Source organism: Herpailurus yagouaroundi, unplaced genomic scaffold, assembly GCF_014898765.1.
Source record: "Herpailurus yagouaroundi ecotype Mexico unplaced genomic scaffold, PumYag 28, whole genome shotgun sequence".
NCBI classification, from domain to species: domain Eukaryota; kingdom Metazoa; phylum Chordata; class Mammalia; order Carnivora; family Felidae; genus Herpailurus; species Herpailurus yagouaroundi.
In genome coordinates, this window is record NW_024412376.1 from 41,090,792 (window position 1) to 41,117,350 (window position 26,559).

At 38.5% G+C, this 26,559-nt stretch overlaps 1 protein-coding gene across 2 annotated transcripts in view; it reads left to right on the plus strand.

Annotated features, from left to right (window-relative positions):
- NR3C2 (nuclear receptor subfamily 3 group C member 2) overlaps positions 1–26,559 on the plus strand; it is a 356,521-nt gene that overhangs the window by 4,479 nt on the left and 325,483 nt on the right. For both annotated transcript variants that reach the window (XM_040472694.1, XM_040472701.1), the window contains exon 2: positions 1,601–3,359. In XM_040472694.1, the coding sequence (XP_040328628.1) occupies positions 1,603–3,359 (1,757 nt within the window). In that variant the 5' untranslated portion in view covers positions 1,601–1,602. The remainder of the gene's footprint in view (positions 1–1,600; positions 3,360–26,559) is intronic.

Genomic DNA, 26,559 nt, shown 5'->3' on the forward strand with positions numbered 1-26,559 from the left:
GTAGGTGTCAGAGATATTGCTAAACATCTTACAGTGCAGAAGGACAGACCTTCACACAAAGAATTATCAGGCCCCAAATGTCAGTAGTGCCGAGGTCGAGATACCTGAGACCTGGGATTACATTTCAGCCCTGCCGTATAGCTGTGTGGCCAGAGCCTCGGTTTCCCCAGTGTATCATTTGGATAATAGTTTTACTGACCTTATAGGGTTATTAGGGTAAATAAGAGACTTATAATGTTGAATTGAGTTATATAATGCATAGAATTATGTAAGTATAGCCTATTATAATGATTTTGTCTATGAAATAAATTTATATAGAGAGTCAGTGAATATGATTGTATATCTAAGAAAAAAAAAACAACCTTTGGGCTCCCTGAGGATGAGGACTGCACCTGTTTTGTTTATCACTATAGATTCAGTGACTCTTTATAGGCCTAGGATGTAGCACGCACTTGGTAAATATTTGTTGAATGAATGAACACATAAATTGTCAGGACTCAGACTTCCTCCATTTGCTCTTGAAAATAAAACTGTCTTTGCTAGAAGTCTTTATAGCAGAGGTACCACTAAGTAAGGATGCATGTTGAAGTCCCTGTCAGTATTGAAATACAGAGAATCTGGTGGTGACATTCCCAGCTTCTCATACTGCCTGTCTGAACTATGGACCATCTTAGTTAATCAGGATATATGAATCTTTTCTTTTTAGAACTGATACGGGATTATCTTCATCACTAACACATTTTAAGAAAATCTTATTTTTTTAAAAAAAATCTCAATTATTTTTCCTGCGATAATTCACTTGATAACTTTATTTTTTAAATTTAAAAAATTTTTTTTTCAACGTTTATTTATTTTTGGGACAGAGAGAGACAGAGCATGAACGGGGGAGGGGCAGAGAGAGAGGGAGACACAGAATCGGAAACAGGCTCCAGGCTCCGAGCCATCAGCCCAGAGCCTGACGCGGGGCTCGAACTCACGGACCGCGAGATCGTGACCTGGCTGAAGTCGGACGCTTAACCGACTGCGCCACCCAGGCGCCCCGATAACTTTAATTTTATATTGAGAAATGGTAACATTGATTGCATTTCCATATGGTTTTTAATAAAACCATGTAGATCTGGAAAGCAGCTTCCATATGCTGCAAGACTCCAAATGTTTTGGAGTCAGAATATTTAGTTTTAAACCCATATTCATCGCTTATTATGTCTTTGACTTTGGGCAAATATCCCATATGACTGAGCTCTCAGTTTCCTCCTTGTCTGCCTCATCAGTCCCCAGGATTACTCTGAATATTACGTGAGTTGACATTTGTGAACGTTCTTTGCAAATTCTAAAACATGTATTATAGCAAATATGTTACTTTTACTTACATGCAAAATAATTTTGTATGCTGCTCATATTCTGGCCTCTGGACAAGTTATACTCAGTACTGTGTTATAGCACCCCAAAAAGGTAATAATTTTAATATAACTAGAAGTACTGTTTATGTTAAGTAGAATATGCATTTATACTTTAATAAATACAACTTTAGAATGTCTTCTAGGGTGATATGGCTATAAATGACTCTAATTCGATTTTTTAATATAAATTTATTTGTTAGCTATGGAGACCAAAGGCTACCACAGTCTCCCTGAAGGTCTAGATATGGAAAGACGGTGGGGTCAAGTTTCTCAGGCTGTGGAACATTCTTCCCTGGGACCTACAGAGAGGACCGATGAGAATAACTACATGGAGATTGTCAACGTAAGCTGTGTTTCCGGTGCTATTCCAAACAACAGTACTCAAGGAAGCAGCAAAGAAAAACACGAACTACTCCCTTGCCTTCAGCAAGACAATAATCGGTCGGGGATTTTAACATCTGATATTAAAACTGAGCTGGAGTCCAAGGAACTTGCAGCAACTGTAGCTGAGTCCATGGGTTTATACATGGATTCCGTAAGAGATGCTGACTACACCTATGATCAGCAGAACCAACAAGGAAGCATGAGTCCAGCGAAGATTTATCAAAATGTTGAACAGCTGGTGAAATTTTATAAAGAAAATGGCCATCATCCTTCCACCCTAGGTGGTGTGAACAGGCCCTTGAGATCCTTCCTGTCTGACTCTGGGAGCTCTGTGAATGGTGGGGTCATGCGTGCCATCGTTAAAAGCCCTATCGTGTGTCATGAGAAGAGTCCATCCGTTTGCAGCCCCCTGAGCATGGCCTCTTCAGCTTGCAGCCCTGCAGGAATCAGCTCTGTGTCCTCCACATCTGCCAGCTTTGGCAGCTTCACAGTGCACAGCCCTATCACCCAGGGGACTCCGTTGACATGCTCCCCTAATGTTGAAAACCGAGGCTCCAGGTCGCACAGCCCGGCACATGCCAGTAATGTGGGCTCTCCTCTATCAAGTCCATTAAGTAGCATGAAATCCCCAATATCCAGCCCTCCGAGTCATTGCAGTGTAAAATCTCCGGTCTCCAGTCCTACTAACGTCACTCTGCGATCCTCTGTGTCTAGCCCTGCAAACGTCAACAACTCAAGGTGCTCTGTTTCCAGCCCTTCCAACACAAACAACAGATCCACGCTTTCCAGTCCAACTGCTAGTACTGTGGGATCTATCTGTAGCCCTGTAAACAATGCCTTCAGCTACACTGCCTCTGGCACCCCTGCTGGATCCAGTGCAGCCCGGGATGTGGTTCCTAGTCCAGACACCCACGAGAAAGGTGCTCACGAGGTCCCCTTTCCTAAGAGTGAGGAAGTAGACAGTGCCATCTCCAATGGTGTGACTGGCCAGCTTAACATTGTACAGTACATAAAACCGGAGCCAGACGGGGCTTTTAGCAGCTCATGCCTAGGAGGAAATAGCAAAATAAATTCTGACTCCCCTTTCTCGGTACCAATAAAACAAGAATCAACCAAGCATTCGTGTTCAGGCACCGCTTTTAAAGGGAATCCAACAGTGAACCCATTTCCATTTATGGATGGTTCATATTTTTCCTTTATGGATGATAAAGACTATTATTCTCTATCAGGAATTTTAGGACCACCTGTGCCCGGCTTTGATGGTAACTGTGAAGGCAGTGGATTCCCAATGGGGATTAAACAGGAACCAGATGATGGGAGCTATTACCCAGAGGCCAGCATCCCTTCATCCGCTATTGTTGGTGTGAATTCAGGTGGACAGTCCTTTCACTACAGGATTGGTGCTCAAGGTACAATATCTTTATCACGAACAGCTAGAGACCAATCTTTCCAACATATGAGTTCCTTTCCTCCTGTTAATACTTTAGTGGAGTCATGGAAGTCACATGGTGACCTGTCGTCTAGAAGAAGTGATGGGTATCCAGTTCTAGAATACATTCCAGAAAACGTATCCAGGTAAGTTGGCTTTTCCTCCTTTTTTGAAAATCATGGCTTTATAAAATGTTGAAAAAGTATTTACAGTTGGTAATTTTAAACACATTTCAGTTTACTGTTTTATGTTTGCTTTCAGGATGGTCATTGAGTGCTCCCCTCTTTCCTTGCTAGTATAATGTTACTGCTTTTTTGAAATAGAGGAAAAAAAAAAACCTCTTAAAATCTTTTAGGAAATACTGGTGTTGATTTTCAAGGAGGGAGCCTATATGGGTATCCCCTCTCCCGCTTCTACATTGCCTATTGTAGGTGTTTGGGAAAGGCTTGTTTTGTACTGCCTGCTACTGTATTTACTTTAGCAGACTAGCGCTAGACTGTTTCTTTAGCTGTATACCAGTTCACTAGAATTGTTTTAAATTCGTTTCTTTGTGGTTTTAGTCTTTTTCCTTAGCTTTTTTTTTTAAATTCATCTCTTCATTGGTTGTAAAATATGAAATTGAACCCAATTCAGTTACCCACAAGCTCTGCACCCTCTTGGTCCTTTTCTAGGTAGGTTAATTGTATGTAAGTTATGGTTTTCAATACAAATAAATCATTTCCTTAACTGTGAGGGCTTTTAAAGACTCAGCACATCTAAAATTACTAAGTGGACAGTCTTGTTTTCTTACTCATATTGGAAGTAAACTATGTCACAGCAGTTTTGAATTGGTAGATTTACAACTTTTATGATCTGCAAGAGGACATGCATTACTTGCTGTAAAATATCTCTTGACTTTCCTTTTTGCAGATGGCATATTGTGTATGTTTAGAAAAAAACGAGGTTTTTGGTATGACTGTAAAGGGTGGTTCTAAGTTATATAGTGAATACTTGTATTGAACTTTGCTTCAGTACTGTTTTTATTACATGGTTGTGATAAATGATCCCTTTATTGAACATATAAAAAATAGATTTCCTAGTTGTAGTTCATTCCTTTGGCATTTAGGAATACACAGATATTTTCCCTAAAAACTTATGTTATGGGAGATACGTTCATCCCATTAGCAACAGAGGGCTTACATGTATTTCTGTATCTTTCTTCTTCCGTTCTGCCTTCCTTATGAGCCAAAAGCTAAAACTTTAATGGTGCACTCCTTTCCTTGTCATTGATGCACACCTTGCTCCTCTGGCCTTTATGGAAGCAAACATTCCATTTAAAGGATACGTTATAACAATTGTCCATCGCACGAACTGTCATACTGGGATCCTGCCTCTGTCTCTTAAATTCTAAACACTAATGCAACGTAGCCTAAGACAGCATGGCTTTCATCAGAAACAAACTCAGCATGTGGTCTACTGCTAGTGCTTTGTTTTACTTTCAGAGAAGGAAATTTTGCACACGATGTTGATATTTTCGTGACTGATGTTTTTAGTGAGTTAGTATGAGGGAGTGTAGCCTGGTAGTGGAGGGCATGCTACCATGGTCGAAATCTCAGCTGTGCCACTTAATTGCTTTGTGTCACTGCCCAAATCCCTTCACCCCTGGGCTTTGGTTTTCTCCTCCCCGGGGGGGGGGGGGGGGAAGAAAAAAGGAAAGAAAAAGAATTCAGTAGTACCCATCTCAAAGGTAGTTAGGATAATTGAGTTAATTTATGAGAAGCACTTTGCCTATCATCTGGCATGCAGTAGGTATTATATACATTTTAGCTATTCCTGTTAACATTTGATTAGGTTGCACAATTTTTAGTTTTCATTTCTTTTAGTTTTTTGTTTTCTTCATTATATGAAATTACATAAAATATTTTGAAGAAATATTTTATACATAGTTGAAAGAAATATTTGTTAATTCTTATGATTGAATCCTACTCTGATTATTATTATTTTTTATGGTTAGGCACCATACATTTGCCATTACGTTTCTTTTTTTTTTCAATGTTTATTTATTTTGAGAGAGAGAGAGTGTACACCTGCACGAGCCAGCATGAGCAGGGGGAGGGGCAGAGAGAGGGGGGAGAGAGAATCCCAAGCAGGTTCCATGATCATCATGGAGTCCCACTAGGGGCTCCATCTCACAACCAGGAGATGATGACCTGAGCTGAAATTAAAGATGCTTCACCGACTGAGCCACCCAGGCACCCCTGCCACTACATTTCTATTTATGCTTTATTAGTTTTGAAGGCAGTTGCTTTAGGTAATGATATTCTGGGTAGCAATAGTAGAGATATAGTAGATAAAATCATCATCAGTTCTCTGCTCTGTTTTGTTCTGCATCCTCTTTCCACTACTTTAATCGTAGTTTTTACACTCCTGAAGCCCCTCCCGATGTTCTAGTGACCCATAGCCTTAAACATGTTAATGTGAATCAGGGACCTTGAGCCTGCTCTGTGTTTGTGGGCACTGGAGGTGTTGTGAATTGTCTCTTCAGGAGGATTCCAAAATTCTTCACGTATGTGTTAGCATCATCAGAGGGGATTCATTTTGTTTACATGCATGTTAGTGTTGTTGCTAGTTTGTAGAAGTTTCCCCCAAACTTTTAATAACAAAGCTTTATTGTCATTTGAAGCCACTTATAGCCTGCTGGTTCTTTACAGCCTTTTCTGGTGAATATTATTGAAACCTGCTGTTTTGATCATTCTCAGAATAAAGGCTCAAGGATCAGAAGATATTTAGATTTTTTTTCTAGATTGCAGTCTACATGTTATAATATTTAACCTCATCTATGCTTCATCTCTGGTCTCTTATTTTGTGTCTTTTGGATCAAAATCGAGCCTTTTTGTCTATACCTTAATGTGGGATGATGATACCCTGTTCTGGGGGATGTGGAATAGATTAAAGAATTACAGGTTGTGGAGGATCAAGGCGGTGTGTGACTGTTCCTAGGTTTTGTAATAATCATTGTCTTTAGATTGAACTGGAAACTGTTTTCTAGTAGGTGTCAAAGTGTTGTTTGGGATTCCTGAGACCCTTTTTTTTTTTTTTTCAACGTTTATTTATTTTTTTTGGGATAGAGAGAGACAGAGCATGAACGGGGGAGGGGCAGAGAGAGAGGGAGACACAGAATGGGAAACAGGCTCCAGGCTCTGAGCCATCAGCCCAGAGCCTGACGCGGGGCTCGAACTCACGGAGCGCGAGATCGTGACCTGGCTGAAGTCGGACGCTTAACCGACTGCGCCACCCAGGCGCCCCTCCTGAGACCCTTTCAAGGAGGGTTGTGAAGTGAAAGATCATGCATCGGTAAAAGATCCATTCAAAATGGAAGATAGACCAGTGCTAGTGTATGAAAAATTTACTAATAGGGTTTCAGATTCTACATTGCAACTAACCTTTAAGAAACTATTCACTTGCAGTTTTCAAGGTAGTGTCAAAGAATCACATCTGCATTTATCTCCAATGATCGTTAAAATGCTCCTCCTTTTTCCAACAACATATCTGTATGAAGCCAGATTTTCTTCATACTCTTGAACCAAAACCTGTCGCCACACATTGAATGCACAAGTAGATATGAAAATCCAGCTGTCTTCTATTAAGGGAGACAATAGACTTGCAAAGATGTAAAACGGTGCCTCTCCTCATTCAAGTTTTTGGGGAAACAGTTATTTTTTTCATAGACATATGCTTATGTGAACATGTAATGGCTTCTTATTTTTAAATGATTTAAAATGAGCAGTAGTTTTAAATTCTAATATGGTAAATACCATTAGATCTAGCTGACCTAAACAAAAGCTTTTTGGAATCCTCCGTACATTTTTAGAGTGGAAAGGTGTCCTAAGACCCCAAAGTTGAGAATTGCCCGTCTCTTCTATTCTCTACACCCTTTGGCAGTGAATGAAAAAAGACATTATTACTTTATTTATGTTAGCCTTCCTGAATATGATGCTGAGGAAGGAGTGCCCTATTCAAATAAGAAAAATGATTCTCCTCTAGTTAATTTTTCAAGCTGATAGAAGTGAGTAATGGCTGTGAAGTGTGTGTTGTCCTCCTCTCTGTGGGCATCCTGTAAGAGCGGTGACGAAAGCCATCTGTCTGTTAATCATTTCCAGTGAGTGGATTGCCTGAGCACCACAGTGTAAAGTAAATTATGACACAAGCTGAATGTAAAGCTTTGAGGATGGACACTGGACCTAGTTGTGTCATGTCGATTGGAGTTTCCCTGTCATCTAGGACACAAAACTGTGACCATGGTGAGTCACAGCTTCTCTTGGCCTCAGTTTCTTCATTTAAAGTGGTTGTGTTGAACTCGGTGCTCTCCTGAGGGTCTGCCAGCAAAACCATGGAGTGGCTGTGCAGTTTCCTTGGAGTTCTGTTTGTGAAAAATCAAGAGTATCCTTTAACATATTTGCTAATCTGGTTTGGAGTATATTTTAATGGCAGGTCCAGATCTGTGGTTTCCAGGGTGTCCTGGATAGAAAAATATTATTGTAATTTTGCTATTTGTTATTACTATTTTTTAATGTTTGTTTATTTTTGAGAGAGAGAGACAGAGCATGAGTAGGGAGGGGCAGAGAGAGAGGGAGACACAGAATCCAAAGCAGGCTCCAGGCTCCGAGCTGTCAGCACAGAGCCTGACATGGGGCTTGAACCCACGAACAGTGAGATTGTGACCTGAGCAGAGCCAAATTGGATCCAAAGTCAGATGCTTATCTGACTGAGCCACCCAGGTGCCCCACCATTTACCATTTAAAAACAAGAAGCAGTGACTTATTTCAGTTTGAAAAGCAGAGGTTTTTTTAAAATCAAATCTTTTGTAAAATTTGATACTCACTATGAATTTATTTTTCTTTTAATTTCACCACTTCTTTTGAAGACAGCGTTTTTCTGTTGACACAACATTGATGTTTATGGTGATGGTCATAGTCACCCTGATAGCATCATAACATGCGCTAACATTGACTTAGACCTTTGAATGTAAAGTTCACTGTTTCAAAGGGCATATTCTGGTAGGTTTCAAGATGAATGATCAGGTGTTTATCTTATTCTATGCTGCGTTTTTTTTCCATGATAGAGTGAAACAATTTAGTAAATAACCTATGGTTATTTTTTTTTTTCAGTTGTGCCTAGAGTTTTTAAAAACTTACCTTCTGTAGTACACCAAAAGGTTTAGAATTCAAGGAGTTTGTTAGAATAGTTACCTGTCCCTTAGCAGACTTTCTGAGTAAACCAGTGAGATCTAAATATATGTCTATGTAATGCAGAGTATGAAAGACTGATGGGTTGTTGTTTTTTTTTTTTTTTTTTTTTTTGGAGGGGAGGTGGAATTGGAGTGATTGAGTATTCATACTTCCTATAATAAATAAATCCATTAAGAATTACTTAGGTCATTTGGAAGTGAAAACCTGGAACTTTCTTTTTCTTACTATTTGTCTTACAATATTTTGATTTTGAAATTGCTGGTGTACCTAGAATTTCTCCTGGTTAGTATTCTAAATAATATTTTTAGAAATGATTTCACAATGAGACTTGCTTCTCCTGATGATTCATCCACTTTCATTCATTTATGGTATTTCTGGTAAGAGTAGTGATAATTTTATTGAAAAAAAAAAAAGAAAACCCTTAGTGGTTTTTAACGAACAAATCGCTATGTACAGTTTGATAAATTTTGCTTTTAACATCATAAGTGTCCTAGGTTTATATGTCAGTATGTCTACCTTTTATTAAGTATTAGATATACTTAATATACTTAGAACTGTTTACTTCATACTTTAAAAATAGAGATAAAAGCCCTGCTTTCAGTTAAATAAACTCAAATTATTCAACTTCAGACTATTCAGGCTGTTTGCATATCCAGCAGTGGTGTGCTAGAACTAAGACCAGGGGATGTAGCATTTATGGATTTGATACCTTTTGCAGGAGTAAAATTCTGGATGTGTGTGACCTTTTCTATACTTGTAATGTTTAGAGTGGTACCAGATGTTATGTTGATCACAAGTAATTTAGGAGTAACACTTCACTTCCCCTAATGCTTTGATGGCATTAATTTTTTTCTCCAAAATAATATATTTTTTTTCCAGGCTTTCAACTGTTGCTTTAGTTTAATACTACACATCTACTGATAAAATTTCGGCTCTCCTGCTACATAGTGTATCATTTTCTTTCATTTGCTAAATTCAAATCAAGAGAAAAATATTAGCTTTTATATGGAACTTAAATATAGTCATTAAATTGTATATTTTTGTGGACTGCATTCCAAAGTTTGTTAGTGAAGACCCAGGAAAAAGAATTGTGTTAAATGTGTTGGTATTTATCTTAAATTTTAGAATTTCTAGTTTTAAACTTGTCAAGTATAGGCTTTGTTTTCAGTTTTAAGAGTTTTAGAGGTAATGATGAAGTTAAAACATAATTACATATAAGCACCTGTTACTTAATGGATGCCTGGAAACCTCTGGATTTATTATTGTCAGTGGTAAGGCCAAGGCCAAACTATCTATGTAGAAAAGAGGTAGAAATCACTTGTATTTATGCAAGAAATAGAAAACTGTAGCATAAGGAAGGAAAAAGGACAAACAAAAAGTAATTTGAATACCTAAAAAGTTAATTCACTAGGGAGGGAGAGTGAGCTAATAACTGGCGATCTGAATATGTAACCATGGCTGTGACTTAATTAATGATGATATCTTCATTGTTATGTATCCTTACCTTATATATTAGGAGTTGTTGAGACTTACAAATAAAAATTATAATCTAAAACAGTGAAATAAGATTTACAATGGGCAAAGTCAACTTTGGGTATTCTGACAGTGTAAGATTATCTAGGCAAGTTTTGGAAAATGAGGAGTGGGGTGGTGGTGGTCAGAGTGGATATTTATCCTTAGTCTTGAAAAATTGGCAGAGGGTAGGAGTGGTCATTTCCTGATGGAGGGAGTTACGTGAGCTAAACTTGGAGATTGGCAGAAAACACTGAATGTGTCAAGATGTATGGCTGATTGTGACAATAGCGAATGAGGAGAAGAAAGGCTGTAACAAATTAGTTCTTTGGAACTAGAAGGGAATGGAACTTGAAAGTCACACTAAGAAATTTGTACTTAATTTGGTAGGTAATGAGGAACTATTGAAATGTTGGAGCAGGGAAGTGGCATGAGCTGAAGTGCACTTTGGAAAAACCTTAATTAGGCAATGGCTGTGGGGTGGAGCCTTGTTAAGAAATTTTTGCAGCAGTGCAGGGGAATGGGAACTTGGTTCTCTGGAGCAAGGATGTCCAGGGTAATGGAAAAAAAGAGACAGATGTGAGACATTACAGAAGAAGCCCTTGTAGGAGTTTGTATAAGGTTTTTATTTTGAAATAATCACAAACCTACCAAAAAAAAAAAAAAGTCCATTATGAACTAAAAAGAAGGACATTCTCTCACATAACCGCAATATAACCATCAAAATCAAGAAATTAACATTAAGTTACTTGCTTTAGGCCCATCTTGTGCTTTTTCTGCCCCAGTCCTGGAGTCAGCTATTTCTCCAAGGACTGCCCCATCCTCACAGATACTTTCCTGTCTGCCTTTGGGATCTAACTCGGTATTCTGGGTCACAGGGCCACACTCCCCCCAACAGATGCCCTCCTTAGCCCACTCCAGCACTGACTCCCCCTGCTGGGCCATCCTCTCCCTGCTTGGGCGCTGCTCTGCAGTAGACCATGTGAACGCATAGACACATGCATGCTTTCCCTCCGCCCCCCCCCCCCTGCATTGGGCATCAGAGCCACCCTTGGGCTTGGTGCCCTACAGTGGGCCAAGAGACCTGTTCACACCCTACCCCCTACTGTGGATTTTTACTTTGCTATGTCTTGCCTAATGGTTTTAGGACTGAATTATTAAGAGAAAGGAGAGGACTAGATACTTAGGTAGAAATGGAGGGTAAAGTATGTGGAAAATCAGCGAAAACTCAAGTTGTGAGTTTGACTGTCATGGATAATGGTAAGCAATTAAGGGAAATGGAGAGGTCAAGAAGAATAGGTCGGAGAAGAAGTGATGATTTATCTTGGTTCCATGAATTTTAAGTTCCGTACTACCTCTGACAGTAAGAGTCCTCCCTATAGGTGGAAATGTTGGTCTGGAGATGTGGGAGGCCTCTTCATAGAAGTGGCAGTTGAGGGTGTCAATGTGGGTGCTACTGCCCAGGGAGAGAATGTATGTATGACTCAGGTATGGCTTACAGTGCATTGTGAGAGGTATTTGGAGGAACAGAACCCCATTTAGGAGATGAGCAACACATCCTAATAAAGGAGACAGAGTTGTTTGGAGAATTAAGATAGTGCCGAGTCATGGATGCCAAAGGGAAGAATCATGTAGTCTTAGACTTTCCAAATTAGAAGGGCTCTAAGGCTATCTGTAAATCCAGGCCTGGAACTAAGGTCCAGAGAGATTACATGCCTTTTCCAATATCATACAAAGCAGTTGGTAGCAGAGCTGGGAGTAGATCCTGCCCTTTTGTCTATTACGTCATTCTTTCCTTCAGTAGGAGGTGGTGGTTCAAAACCTGGTGATGGGGGTGAGGAAGACTAGAAATTAGACTGAGTAGTTGGCGCTGGTGATTTTTCAAGAAGGACTTCTGTAGAGGGGTAGGAATGGGAATTAGACCGTGATCGGTTAAGGAATAAGTTAGGAAGAGGAGAAACTTAGGGGAGGTGGGCACAGCATTTACCCTTGGGAGGCATCTGTTCAGTGGTAAAGAGAAAGGGTGAGAGAACAGGTGGTAGCACAAAGGAGCAGCAGGATCAGAGTAAGGATTTCGTTGGACAGGTGAGATATGACGAGGGTGGTGGAGGAGACTGTGCTGCGATTGAGATGGAAAATGTGAGAAGGAGGGCAGAGAATGACGAGGGCAGTGTCTGTGGAAGCTGAGAATAAAAGGGAGACTACGGTTAGCTGCAGGGTCAGGTATTTAACTGCCATATCGAACCAGTATATGTAAGCAGTTGCGGGCAGCCAGCATCACTGTTTTTAAGATAGGGAAACTGAGGCTCAGATGGTATTCGTGATTTGCCTAAGGCCACATAACTAAGGTAAATGAAGAAACAAATGCTTGAGATAGAGAAGAAAACTGAATGTCCTAAGAAAGATGGAAGTTTTAAAAACAAATTATGTGGCCGATATAAAGCCCTCTGGCTGCCTCTCATTGCAAGCAGCATAAGGTAAAATAATCGAGGGTCTGAAAAGCACTGAAATATCAGAGCTCTATTTTATTTAATATCTGTTTTTCCCTTCTCATTCTGCACACTGACCTTTCTGTGACTCAAACTAACCGAGCCCCCTCCCCTGTGGGGCCTCCATACTTACTGCTCTCCCCACTGAGTCTCTGCCTCCAGATTTTGGTTGCCTGTTCCTTCTTGTCACTTGGAATTAGCTTAGCTTAAGTGTCACCCTCTCAAGGAGGTCTTCCCTGACATCCTATTTAAAGTGGTGACTCCACCCCCCCACCTTCTAACAACACGTCACAAACTTTTGTTGTCTTCATAGCACATACCTATCAGAAGTTATCTTTGTTTACTTCCTCCAATTAGAATGTAAACTTCCTAAGAGCAGGAACCTTATCTGTCCTGTTTGCCAGTGTATTTGTCATACCTAAGACAGTGCCAGGTACGTTGTTGATGTCCAGTAAATTCTGAATGAATGAATGAATGAATGAGTTGCTTTGCAGAGGGACTTAGGGGCAGACATGTATCTGGAATGACTGGATAAGTGTTGGTGATTGTGTAAGACTCCTACAATTATTGTTAGATAACAGAATTGTGTTGTTAGCGAAAAGTCGTGACCCATGAACATATTTTTAAGGATTTTCACAAAAATAATCAATAGGTACTGTTCTTATTGTATCCAGTCTCAGCATAATAAGGTAGTTGGTGATGTATTACAGGCTATATAGTGACATAGTCTTTACTTACGAGGTCATTTATTTATTTTTAATTTACAAATGGTAAAATTTATTGTTTTGGGAGAAGTTTGGCCAAGTGAGTAGTCACATAACCACCATGCGTTCAAGATAAAAATAGTTCTATCTTCCACTAGGATTCTTTTGTGTTGTCCCTTCACTCCTCTTCACTACCAAACCATAGTGACCATTTATATGTTCCCCATCATTGTAGATCTATTTTTTTGTAGATTGTCTTATAAATGGAATTACACTTTTTATAGCCTTTTGATTCTGGCTTCTTTTATTTAGCATAATGCCTTTGACATTCATCCATGTTGTTGCCCGTATTATTAGTTTCCTTTTAGTGCTGAGTAGTATTCCATTTATGGCTGTACCACACAGTTTGTTCATCCACTCACCTGCTGATTGACATTTGGGTTGTTTCCAGGTTTTGCTGTTACAAACAAAGCTGCTGTAAATATTCACATACAGCTCCCTGTATGGACATAGGCTTTATTTTTCTTCAGTAAATGCGTACATATAGAATGGCTAGATCATATGGTAGGTGTAGGTTTAATTTTTAAGAGACTGTCAAGCTGTTTTCTGAAGTGATTGTACCATTTTTACATTCCCACCAACACTGTGTGAGATCTGGTTCCATTACATCCTTGCCAGCACTTGAGAGAGTCAGTCTTTTTAATTACAGACATTATGATAGGCGTGTAATGAAAACTCATTGTCATTTAAATTGGCATTTCTCTAATGCCTAAATGAAACTGAACATTTTTTTTCCCATGTGCTTCCTTGCCATCCATATGCCTTCTTCTCATACCTGTTAACCCTTTTGTCCATTTTTATTGGGTTACTTTCTTCTCTTTGAGTTCTGTTATCAGTGGATATTAATGTAAACGTTTTGACAGAAGACCTAGAATGAAGATAAAATTAGCTATTTAAATTTCTGGATTAACAGTGGGAAAAATAATAGACAATTTTCGGATTATTTAGTACCCGCTGTGTTCTTTTTTTTTTTTAACGTTTATTTATTTTTTTTGGGACAGAGAGAACAGAGCATGAACAGGGGAGGGGCAGAGAGAGAGGGAGACACAGAATCAGAAACAGGCTCCAGGCTCCGAGCCATCAGCCCAGAGCCCGACGCGGGGCTCGAACTCACAGACCGCGAGATCATGACCTGGCTGAAGTCGGATGCTTAACCGACTGCGCCACCCAGGCGTCCCAACCCCGCTGTGTTCTTAATGTGGTCTTCACTGTATTCCTTTCTAGCTGTGGAAATGACTCACATGAGTATATACAGCTTTTTTTTTTTTTTTTTTTTTGTGCGAGGGGGCTGGGTAGTAGTTCTGTAATCATGTGTTCCATTGAATGATGCAGGTGAGAACTGTTACCAAAGATTAGAAAGGAAAGAGTTCTCTGTGGGCTGGAATAGCCAAGAAAAGCTTCATAAAGGGGATGAGATTTCAGGCAACAATTGAAGATTGGTGATGTTTGGTGAGGAGTAGAGATGTATTAGAGGATAAGCATCAACACAGGTCAGGTGTGTGGACAGAGGACGAAGCCCCCTTGGGTTGCTTTAATTGTATTTAGGGAAAACTAGATTATAGAAAATCCGAGAGTGCCAAAAAGAAGTGTTGGGCACTTTTAACATAGCATTATTAAACATTCTTTTAACCGGGAAATGACATAAAAGGGTAGATAGGGAAATCTGATGAGGGAGATAAGAAATAGTGAATGAAACAATAGGAACAGTTGAAAGGCTATTGTATTGATAATTCAAACCTAGGGGATAAGTGCTGAGTGGTTGGGATGGTGGGCTGGGGATAGAAGTTCGAGTGTGAAGGAAGAAATAATTGAATGCCAGATCATCTGACCCAAAGCCTTTTCTTTTCCACTATACCACTAAGCCATATGTGCTAAACCCCACAAGACGTAGATTGCCACGGGGTATAAGGAACAAAAATAGTAATAAGGAAGACATTTAAACATAATTATGACTCTAAGAGAAAAGAAGTGAAATAATTTTATGTGGATGAAGATAAAACCTGATCATTTCGATACCAAAATAGAATACTTTTTTATTAGACTGTGGAGGAAAAAAAAATACCCCTGGGAAATGGAACAGGAAGAGCTGAACAGGTTTGGCAAAGTTGGAAAACAAGCTGGTAAAAGATGATATAAATGCATCAGAAGTATTATGGATTTCAGAGGTGCACACAGGTCTGTAAATGAGCAGAATCCTAGCTTGTTCGGAAGCCCGTTTATTGTGTCCCCAAGTAACTGCTGTTTGAATTAGCAGGGCTCATTCCGAAACTGGGCACATGGTTGTTTTCCTCCATCACATGTTACAGTTTGTATTTACTTAATAAATGTTTTTCTGATAAATTTGAGAAGAGATTCCAAGGACAAAGTTTGGGAGTGGAGAGATTTCATGGGAGCAGATCTCCAATTTGCTCCAATTTGGATTCTTAGCTGTATTTTTGAAGTGCAGATTCTGTTCAGAGCAGCTTTTGTTCTTGGAACTACTGTATGATGGCAGAATAATATATGTTCATCGAATGCAAAGTATTTTTTTCTTGGTTTCTCCATCATTTTCAGACCCAGCTGAGGTAAATGTGCATGTGAGGTATTCCTTTGAGATTCCTGGAAGCATTTGAGTTTTCTGTATGTGGTAGAAATATGATAATTTTGTTGACATATACCCTGTATTTTGGACTTGGTTGCTATGATTCAGGTGCAAACAGCACTTTTCCCCTGTCCTAAATACTGTTTTTTAGCAAACTGAAGAAACTGACAGATGGGTAGAGTAAGGGAAGGAGAGGTTATAAGCATGGTAACCTTTTGTAGTGAAAACCTAGACCCGAGAGCTCTTATATTTATATAACTTTTTAACATTTTTATTTTTATTTTTTTCACTTTTTAGGGAGAGAGAAAGAGAGAGAGCCCAAGCAGGGGAGATGGGCTGGGGGGGGGGAGGGAGAGAGAGAGCAAGAGTGAGAATGAGAGCGAGAGCAAGAACGAGAGAGAGAATGAATCTCAAGCAGGCTCCATTCTCAGAGCAGAGCCTCACATGGGGGTCGATCCCACAACCCTGGGATCATGACCTGAGCTGAAATCAAGAGTTGGACATTGAACCAACTGAGCCACCCAAGCACCCCTATTTATATGAATCTGAAATGGCTTCATGGGAGGGTCTTAGGTGTCCATTAGCAGGTACCCCTTATTTTTGAGCTAATGTTCACTTAAAAAGCCAAAGATTTTTATGATGAGTATAATTGTGTCAACTGTGCATTTGTTAAAGGATGAATTTGTTGCCAGTACCTGAGAGTAGAAGAAGTAAAAAAAAAAAAAAATATATATATATATATATATATATATTAACTGTGAACATGGCCTCATCTTTGTGATGTCATAACACTGATGCAATATGCTTTTTAAAACTTTTTAATTCTTTCCAACTTTTACTACAGCAAAAATCATCAAATCTGGTATCATGAGGGTTTTAAGGAGAATAGACATAAAACAATTAATGTTGTTTTAATGGGAAAAATGGCTAAATTTTTGTGAATATGTCAGAGTCTATACAGTCTGTCTCCTCCACACATGTAATGGATGCTAAGCATGATAACCTGAGTTATTCAGGGCTTTTAATCAATGAAGAATGCTGAAAGTTTGCTTGTCATGCTGTTTTTAGTGTTGATACTTCAGTTGCTTGGCTTTAAAAGGGGGTGCTCTTCCCTGGTCCTTAGCCCAAGAGAGGGAAGAGAGATGATTACAAGACAGAAGACGTGGAGATTTTTCAAAGAGGAATGCACTGCCACCTATAAATAACTAATATCAATTCTATTTATTGAACTCCCTGGAATCTATAACAAACAACAATGCACGTTAAAGGCACTTAATCCGAAAAAGTTCTGGAGAGGGATGGTGGTGATGGCTGCACAACACTGTGAATGCACTTAATGCCACTGAACTATATACTTAAACATGGTTAAGAGAGTAAATTCTGCATGCGTACATTTTATCACAAATAAAGTAGCACTTAATCTTGACATAAATGGGAGTACCTTGCGTTGATGAAATTTGGCATCCAGAGATATGGAGGTGTACTGAAAGTCCACTGTGTGAGCCCCTCCGAGCAGAGACTAAAGCAGGGACCATGTCATCCTTAGCTTTGATCTTCTGGACTACTAAGTACAGCATCCCATATGAACTGTGTTCAATACTGATTTTCATTCAAGAAGCATTTATTAAGCACTGGATTCTGTCAAAGCATGATCCTAGGTGTGTGGTCAGAGCAAAAATGAGAAATTCCTCATCCTTTAGGACACCCGGTCAAGATACATCCAAGATCCAATTACAAAGTAGATTGTGGCAAGTTTGTTTGTTTGTTTTGGAGGTAGCAAACAATATTTTGGGCACACGGAGAGGGAATACTTCGGAATTAAATATTAATTTCACTAATGAAATTATATAATGCCCATAAGTGAGTTTCATGTAATTAATGAGAAGTCTTGGTTTGTAAACAGCACAGGAAACCATCTCTGACTAGCTTCAAGAAAACGGAATCTCTTGGCTCACAAAATGGGAGAAGTTCAAGGGGCAAACCTCAGGCTTGGCTAGATCCCAGGTTTCACATGGTGGTGTCATGAGTTTCCTTATTTCTCCATCGATTGCAGTTTTTCTCTTTTCATTCAACTTTGTTTTTCGAAGGTATGGTCGGCCTCACTCTGGGCTTGCATTTTCATTAGTTTTTTGATCCCGGTGAGAGGATCAGCCCTTTTCTTGATGGATTTTGACTGGCCTGGCTTGGGTCTCACCACAAGCTTGGAGCAGAGATAGCTCTTGTGTGCACATATGCATTGCGGGGGTGGGTGCTTGGCCTTGCCCAGCACAGTGGGCTAAGAACACAGGAAGATAGTTCTCTAGTGTTCAAGCAAACAAAAACGGTACTCTGTGTCAGTAATTTCAAAACTGATCATATAGTCAGTTATTAGTTACCCTGTATTTAATTAGAAGCATTAACTACAATGCTTGACTCTCTGTGTATTATGGTTAATAAGACTTTATTATTGAAGTAGACTATCTAGTTGTATTGAGAACTTGTGGAGGACAGAAAATTGATGATTGGAAAGGCCACGGTGACTTTTTTTAGAGAGATCTGATAGTCTCTTTTGTGGAGTACATTTATAGATACTTTAATGATGATAAAATTTGGTAGTAACCAGAATGTGTTCCAAGAGCAGTACACTGCAGATTCAGTCCCATTCTCTGATACATATGGAAAATCAGCTTTAATGTAACACCAAAAGGCTTATTAAATTGACCCCATTAATAAATATGGCCCTAGACCATCCAGAGATGGTCTCCCTAAGAGCACCTAAGAAGTGTCCATCTTATATTATTATTTTCTTTGGTCTGTTGATTGAGAGCCTCTTCAGTTCTTGGTGCAAATGATATTTTCTTAGTGTGGGAGGATTACTAAGGAAATGAACTTCTACCTACTCACCAGCACAAATATGTGCATACTTACAATATTTTGCATATGGCTTCAGAAGATTCACGCACCATTTTATGAACTCCCTGCTCCACGTTAAGAACTATTTCTCTTGGTCGTTGTTAAAATATAATTGTATAACAGAAAGAGAACCGTAGTGATCCACTACCAAGAGAACATTTATAGTTGAAAATGCGGTTTGAATTGTTTGTTTGCTAGTAGTGCTAGGTTATATGTTCAGTCACAACATCTCCTAACACGTGGTAAATACTTATGCAAGATGGCTATTTGGGAAAAAGAATCCTGTGAAAGGGGCACCTGGGTGGCTCAGTTGGTTAAGTATCTGACTTCGACTCAGGTCATGATCTCACGGTTCGTGGGTTCGAACCCTGCGTCAGGCTCTGTGCTGACAGCTCGGAGCCTGGAACCTGCTTCAGGTGCTGTGTCTCCCTCTCTCGCTGCCCCTCCCCTGCTCATTCTCTGTCTCTCCAAAAATAAATAAACATTAAAAAAAAAAAAAAAAAGAATCCCATGAAATACGGAGTACTGAGTGGCCCATGTAAACTGGCCAGCATTATCAGTTGATCTGATTAGTTGGTATGTGATAAGTTGAAAAGATAAAGATCAATATTGTAGATATTGTAGGTACAGGTAGCATCTTTTGGGAAGGGTATAATCAGAAGCCCGCATGGTCTTGGTACATTGGATAAAATGTAACAAATGAATGTATAGGAGAAGAGTGGTAGATAGGAACGCTGACGTTGGGAATGCACTTCTACTTGCTTCTTGTATATTTTTAGGCAAGTTACCTAACCTCTCTATCAATGAGTTTCCATATCTTAAAACAGTGACAATAATAGTCCTTACCCTTATGGCTATTGGGAAATTTATCTGGGCTAGTCCATGTAAAGTGCTGGCATATAGTGACAGCTCAGTGAAAATAAAATATTAGTTTTTATTCTTGTTGATTTTTATTATCAGTTTCAATTAGAATTGAAATAGAGGAATAGAAACAAATAGGAACTACATGGGTAAATAATTGCTCATAAGAAAGTATGACCTAAGAGATTCCATTGTGAAAAGAATTAGCAATGTAGATTTAATAAATTCAACCACAAAACTAACATTATTTTAGAGAGAGGAAATCCTTCCAATTCTTTGTGCCCTCATGAGATCCTTAATTGAGAACTCATTCTTTTCTGAATTCCAAAAATAGAGATGATTATGAAGATAGTTTAGACTAGGGATTCTCAACTCTTTTTTAGAGCAATACAAATGAAGATTAATATTCACATATATCACAAACTCAGTGGCAGATTTGATTTAGAAGCCTTGCGTGGGTATGTGTGTGTGGGCAGTAAAGCAAATAGCACCATGAGCTTTTTGTTTTTGTGGTATTCATAAAAAATCAATACTCGGCATAAAAATATTATTCACTAAGAATTGCTTATTATGGGCTGTTGCTTAGGAATATAAGCCGCATGGTAATATACAGTAATGGCTTTAATTTCCAGTTCTTCTCCTGCTTGTGAAAACATGAGAATGCAAACAAGTAAGTGGCTTTACTATGGGAAGAATTGTGAACTTGTTTTGTGGTTCTGTTTTGAAAGTAATTTACGAACATCAGTATCATCATTATTAACAAATTACTTGGCACACCACTCACAACTGATCATGCCCTATTATATAGTTCTCTGATTTAGAGGGTACCCTGAGACGTCAGTAAAAATGGCCAGACCCTTCCTCCTCCTCCACACAATTAAAATCACTGTGTAATCATGCTATTCAAATATAAAAACCATTGGGGCTCCTGGGTGGCTCAGTTGGTTAAATGCCTAACTGGCTCAGGTCGTGATGTCACGGTTCATGAATTCGAACCCCACATCTGGCTCTCTGCAGTAAGCACAGAGCCCCTTCAGAGTCTCTCCCCCCACCCACCTCTTTGCCCTTGGCCTTTTTTGCGTTCTCTCTCTCTGTATCTCTCAAAAGTAAATACTGAACACTAAAAAAATATGTAAGAACTGGTAAGCCAATGATACTAAATATATAGTTGCTTTTTCCTTTGGACAAGAGAATAAAACAAGAAGAAGGCCTGTTAGGGATTCAGATGAGCTATGAAAAATCTGACTTTTTATATTGAACATTGGGCTAGAATTATTGTTCAGGGAAGGCCTGTGACAGCTTTTACTCTGTGGGTTTTTAAAGGTAAGAATGATTTTCATGTTTGAGATGTTTTTGATGTGGCTGTAACCAGAATAGAAGTGTCTTAAATTATGGCTTTTCCTCATATTGAGTAATTCTGTTGTAATAAGTCAGCATATGTTGCTGTCTAATCTGAAATCTACATAAGGATAAAAAACATATTATGTAAAACCACCTATAGTAGCAAATCTTTACACTTCCACTATGCTTAAGATTTAATGCCAACACCATACACCAGATAATTTCCAGATGGTTTAAAGAGAACCTTGGTCAAGGAAAACATTTAGTTGAATGCATCTCTGACCCCAGGAGAGAGAAGTGCTTTCTAAGATTAGAGGGGAGGAAGAAAGTACATACACATAAACTAAAACTTCTGACTGTGTAAAAATTCTAGATGCCTATATGCCAGGTAAAATTAAGACAAAGATGGGAAGTTGTGATTAGGTTAACTATGTTAAGAGCTAATACAAATCGATAAGAAGATCATGAAGACTTCCAGTGGGGGTGGGGAAAAACACAGGCAAAGAACATGAACAGGCAGCTCATAGAAAAGCATGTTGAGTCATGCTAGTAAATAGAGACAAATGTAAGCAACAGATAGCATTTTTCATCTATCAGATTTTCAGAGAGGGGAACGATGGATGGATGGATGGTGCTTTGGAAAGTGGGGAGTTTAAATAAAGAGAGACAAGTAATTTGACAGCATAAAACACCAGAAATAGTATGATATAGTTCTTAAACATGAACTCTACAGCTAAATGGATCTGAGCTTTGTTTACCACTTACTGGCTGAGTATCCTTGGGCAAGTTACTTAACCTCTATGCCTGAGTTGTCCCCATTGTAAAATGGAGAACAATAATAGAATTTACCAACTGTTCTAAGGGCTCATTGAGTTAGTATATGTAAACTGCTTAGAAAAGTCCTGGACCTATAGTAACCCTACGTATGTGTATTTGCTTTATTGTTATTATTATTATTATTGTCTGTACCTCATAAGGTCCAGTTTCTAGGACTGTATCATAAGGCAATTATTATACATGTGCTCAGAGATTGCTGTATAATGATGTTCATTTTAGCATAACTTATAAAATTTTATTTTATTTTTTTAAAAATTTTTTTTTTCAACGTTTATTTATTTTTGGGACAGAGAGAGACAGAGCATGAACGGGGGAGGGGCAGAGAGAGAGGGAGACACAGAATCGGAAACAGGCTCCAGGCTCTGAGCCATCAGCCCAGAGCCCAACGCGGGGCTCGAACTCAAGGACCGCGAGATCGTGACCTGGCTGAAGTCGGACGCTTAACCGACTGCGCCACCCAGGCGCCCCTAACTTATAAAATTTTAAATAGATGTTTTATCAGGGTGCCTGGGTGGCTCAGTTGGTTAGGTGTCTGACTTGATTTCGGTTCAGGTCACGATCGCACAGTTTGTTAGAGCCTTGCATTGGGCTCTGCGCTGACTGTGTGGTGTCTGCTTGGGATTCTGTCTGTCTCTGTCTGTCTCTCTCTGCCCCTCCTGGTTCTTTCTCTCTCTCTCAAAATATATTTGGAAACTTAAAAAAATAAATACCTTTTTTTCAATGGATTGATAAATTTATTTTTAATAACATTGTGTAATATAGGCAATGATTTCTATAGAGAAAATTAATAACATGGGGAGTCATTAAAATCTAATTTTTTCACTTAACATTATATATGCAACTGCATCTACAGAATTTTTGCACATTTATGTGTGTGTATTTTATTCTCAGTGGAAATAAATGAATGTATATATTTTGTTCTTAATGGAATGGAAATTGCCTAAAAATCAATAGTGGTTATCCCCAAATAATAGGATTACTGCTCTGTTAATTTTTCTTTCTTGTATTTACCAAAGTTTTTACAGTGAGACTGTATTATGACTACTACAATAAATTATTAAAAGAGCACCAGTAATGATTTCATTTGAGAGTGGAGTAAATCTCTCCTATAAGAACAAGATCATCTTTGCCTCCAGGTGGCACTACCATTTTCAGAGAGAAATAAAGAATTCTGGGCTGTTGTGCATTTAGAATCTGTGCTTGAAGGTTATGTTTGTCTTGCTTTCTAGACCAGTCTGGAAGACCTGGTGGGTGTCGAGGGAGGACTGTGTAGGCCTGCACCTGCCTCTCAGAATATTTGCTTTGCCTCTTGCGAGGTTCTGCCTGCTTCTAGATTCTTTGAAGTTGTAGGGCCATTTGTTGTAACGTGTATTAAAACTATCTGAGAGTTAAATTGTTATGTTTATAATTATCTGAATAAGCACGCATGATGAATAAAGCAAAGTTTTCATAATTTGGTTTATTTCCTAAGCTAATACAGGAACTTAAGAGCTATTTGGGCAGAATAAAAATAGTGCATAAAAAAATCCATTATCCTCATATTTACTTCTCCTCTACCTTAATGATCTCTCTTTCCTCTTGTTCCACCATGGGGTCTCTGTTTTATCAGGCCTGAAATCTGACCCTTTCAATTCCTATGATTGTGTAACAGTGGTTCTTTGAGGTACTTAGATTAGATGGACAGCCTTTTGATTTTTCTTTAACTTATTTTTAAAGTTGAACTGTTCTCACATAATGGTCCTTTACCTTAATGATATGAAGAGAAGTTTTAAATGTGAAAAAACAGGAAGAATTGTATTATTTGATATTGGGTGGATCGTTGGAAACCTTGCAAGCCTAATAGATTTTATTATATTTTTTTAAATATATAATATTATATATCTGGGCTAATCTGTTGCCAGATGTTTAAAGATTGGGTTTTATGTGTAATATGAAATTCTTACTATTAAAAAAGTGCCTAACATTGTTAATAATGTTATGGTTTGGAATTGGTATGCTGACCAGATATTTATATTCATTGAGCATATGATGACTGTGGAAATTGTGCCTTGTCTAGATTTATATTTATAGTTATTCTGTTGTTATTCCTAAGTAATATTTCTTTATAGGAAAAAATAAGTTTTTCATTAAACAAATTAAGGACAAATTAATGTATTTTTTTCCAGAAGTTATCATGTTTAGCATCAGTATATATGACAAATTATCTTCCAAAGACCTTAATGTAATTAAGTTTGACCTATTGGTAATAATGTTATTGGCTGTGTTTTTTGAAAGTGGCATGAAATTCAGAATAGAATTACTGAAGGTAGATGGCAGTCAAGGTAGATTACCATTATTTTCCAGGAAGCTGAATCAGTCGAACCAAACAGAGGCTAAATTGTCTAGACAGGGATTAGGAATTTTCACTCAATGCCTTATTTGTCCTTTTTTTATTGTTTTTAAAATCAAACTGCCAAAGGCAAAAATAATATTCATATTTTGCCACCCAGAGTTAACACATGTTAATTTCTCATTTGTTTCAGATCTTTATTTAAACTTGACACAAAATATTACAGATGAATTTCAAGTCCCATTTGAATCCCTTCTCTGCCTTTCCCTTACTGTCTGTGCAGAAGCAAAGTCAAGAATGTCCTGTGTATCTTCTGCCCATGTTTTTATCCTACACATGTATATGTATATGCACATATTTAACAATTATACAGAAATGGAATCTTAGCCTTGTAAAACATTGAGCAATTTTTGAGTTCTATGTGTGATGCATTTAGATCTAGTTCATTCCACTTTAAGTGCTTTATAGAATTTTGTTACTTATCTGGTTCCCTACTGGTGGACATTGAGGTTGTTTCCAATTTTATTACTAATAAAAATAGTGCTGCAAAGACCAATTTTATAAATGTCTCCTTATACACATGACCAGAGATTTCTCTAGGATATATAATTAGAATTTCTGGGTAAGGGACGATGTATATATTTTAAATTTTACAAGTTTTGCGTGGTGCTTGGCAATGTGTTTGTACTGATTTACATTGTCAACAGCATGTGTGAATTCCTGGTTTCCTCAGGTCCTTGCTGACACTTTGTATTATGAGTAGGAAATAGTGCCTCATTTGTGGTTCAAATGTGAATCTCCTCATTACTAGTGAAGTTGGACTTATTTTATAGATTTATGAGACTGGGTTTCCTCTTCTGTAAATTGCTATTCATATCCCATTTACCCACATTTCTTTCGGCTTGTGTTCTATTTATTGATTTATAAAAACAATCCATACATTAAATCTTTGGTTATGTGAGTTGAAAATATATTCTCCCAATCTGTGGCCTGTTCTTTAACTTTGTTATGGTATTTTTTTAATAATTCAAATTTTTTGATGTAAAGTTTCAATTTTTTTAAATGTTCATTTATTTATTTTTAGAAACTGTGAGCAGAGGAGGGGCAGGGGCAGAGCAAGAGGGAGAAAGAGAATCCCAAGCAGAGTCCACTCTGTCAGCGCAGAGCCCAACATGGGACTTGATCTCATGAACTGTGAGATCATGACCTGAGCCAAACTCAACGGTCGGATGCTTAACTGACTGAGCCACCCAGATGCGCCTCAGTTTTTCTTTTTTCTTTTTTTTTTTTTTTTTAATGTTTAAATGTTTATTTATTTTCGAGAGAGAGAGTGAGAGACAGAGTGCGAGCAGGGGAGGGACAGAGAAGGGGAGACACAGAATCCAAAGCCAGCTCCAGGCTCTGAGCAGTCAGCACAGAACCTGATGCTGGGCTCAAACTCATGAGCCTTCGAGCTGTGAGATAATGACCTACGCCGAAGTCGACTGTTCAACTGACTGAGCCACCCATGTGCCCTGCCCCTCAGTTTTTCTTACATTAGATGCTTTCTTAAAGAAATCCTTCCCTACCTTATATTCATGAAGATATTTTTTGATCTGTACTTCTATAGAATTTGTTATTCTTTAAGTCTGAACACTTTTCATGTAGTAGTTGATAAAAGAATTTAGTGTTCAGAAATGAGGTTACCCTAGGAAGTGAAGCATTGCCACTACTCTCCTCAGAGCTGATCTTCACATCAATAGGAATAACTCCCTATGATATTGGTGGAGCTAAGAACCGAAAACTGTTACACACTGACTTAACCAAGAGTGACTGCTATGTAGCTATTTAGAAGCGTTCAATAAACACAAGATAAAACACAGAAGTCAGGGTTGTTTATTTGTTATTTGGTTTTGAAATTCAAATATTTGTGAAAATCCTATGCTGGTGTAAGAAGATGAAAGAGAGGAAACTTCTCATTTTGATGATCGCAGTTATTCAGTGTAGATTTAGATTGTTATCTTAAGTGCCTTTGGAAATAAATATAAGACTACCCAGATGGAAAAAGCTCAAATGACACAAATTTGTACTCTGTACTCTGAACAGCATTTGCCACCTGAGGTGTGACAGAAGCACTCAGTGGCCCTTTGGGGATGATTCCTGGATAGGGGGTGGATATTCATGTGGTGTGGTCTGGGTCAGAGATTCATCACAGATTGAAAGATAAAAATTACACATTTTTAGAAACTGTAAGTAAGAAAAAGAATGTTCATGAGACTGGAAAGTGCTGGCAGTTGAGTTTTTGAAGCCACAGTTGGTGTTGCCATTATAAGGCTCTCAGACAAACCCTATTTTTTCTTCCTAAGAAAGGAAGGAACATTTTTTACCCTTTCTCTACTTCTCTTGCTTCTGCTTCTTTCTTCAATTTAAATTACCAATAGACGCTGCCTGCATTTTATCATTGAAAGGCTAAATCTGAATCCCGTAACTGTGACTACTTAGCCAAGAAAGTAGTTCGAATTCCAGCTTGATC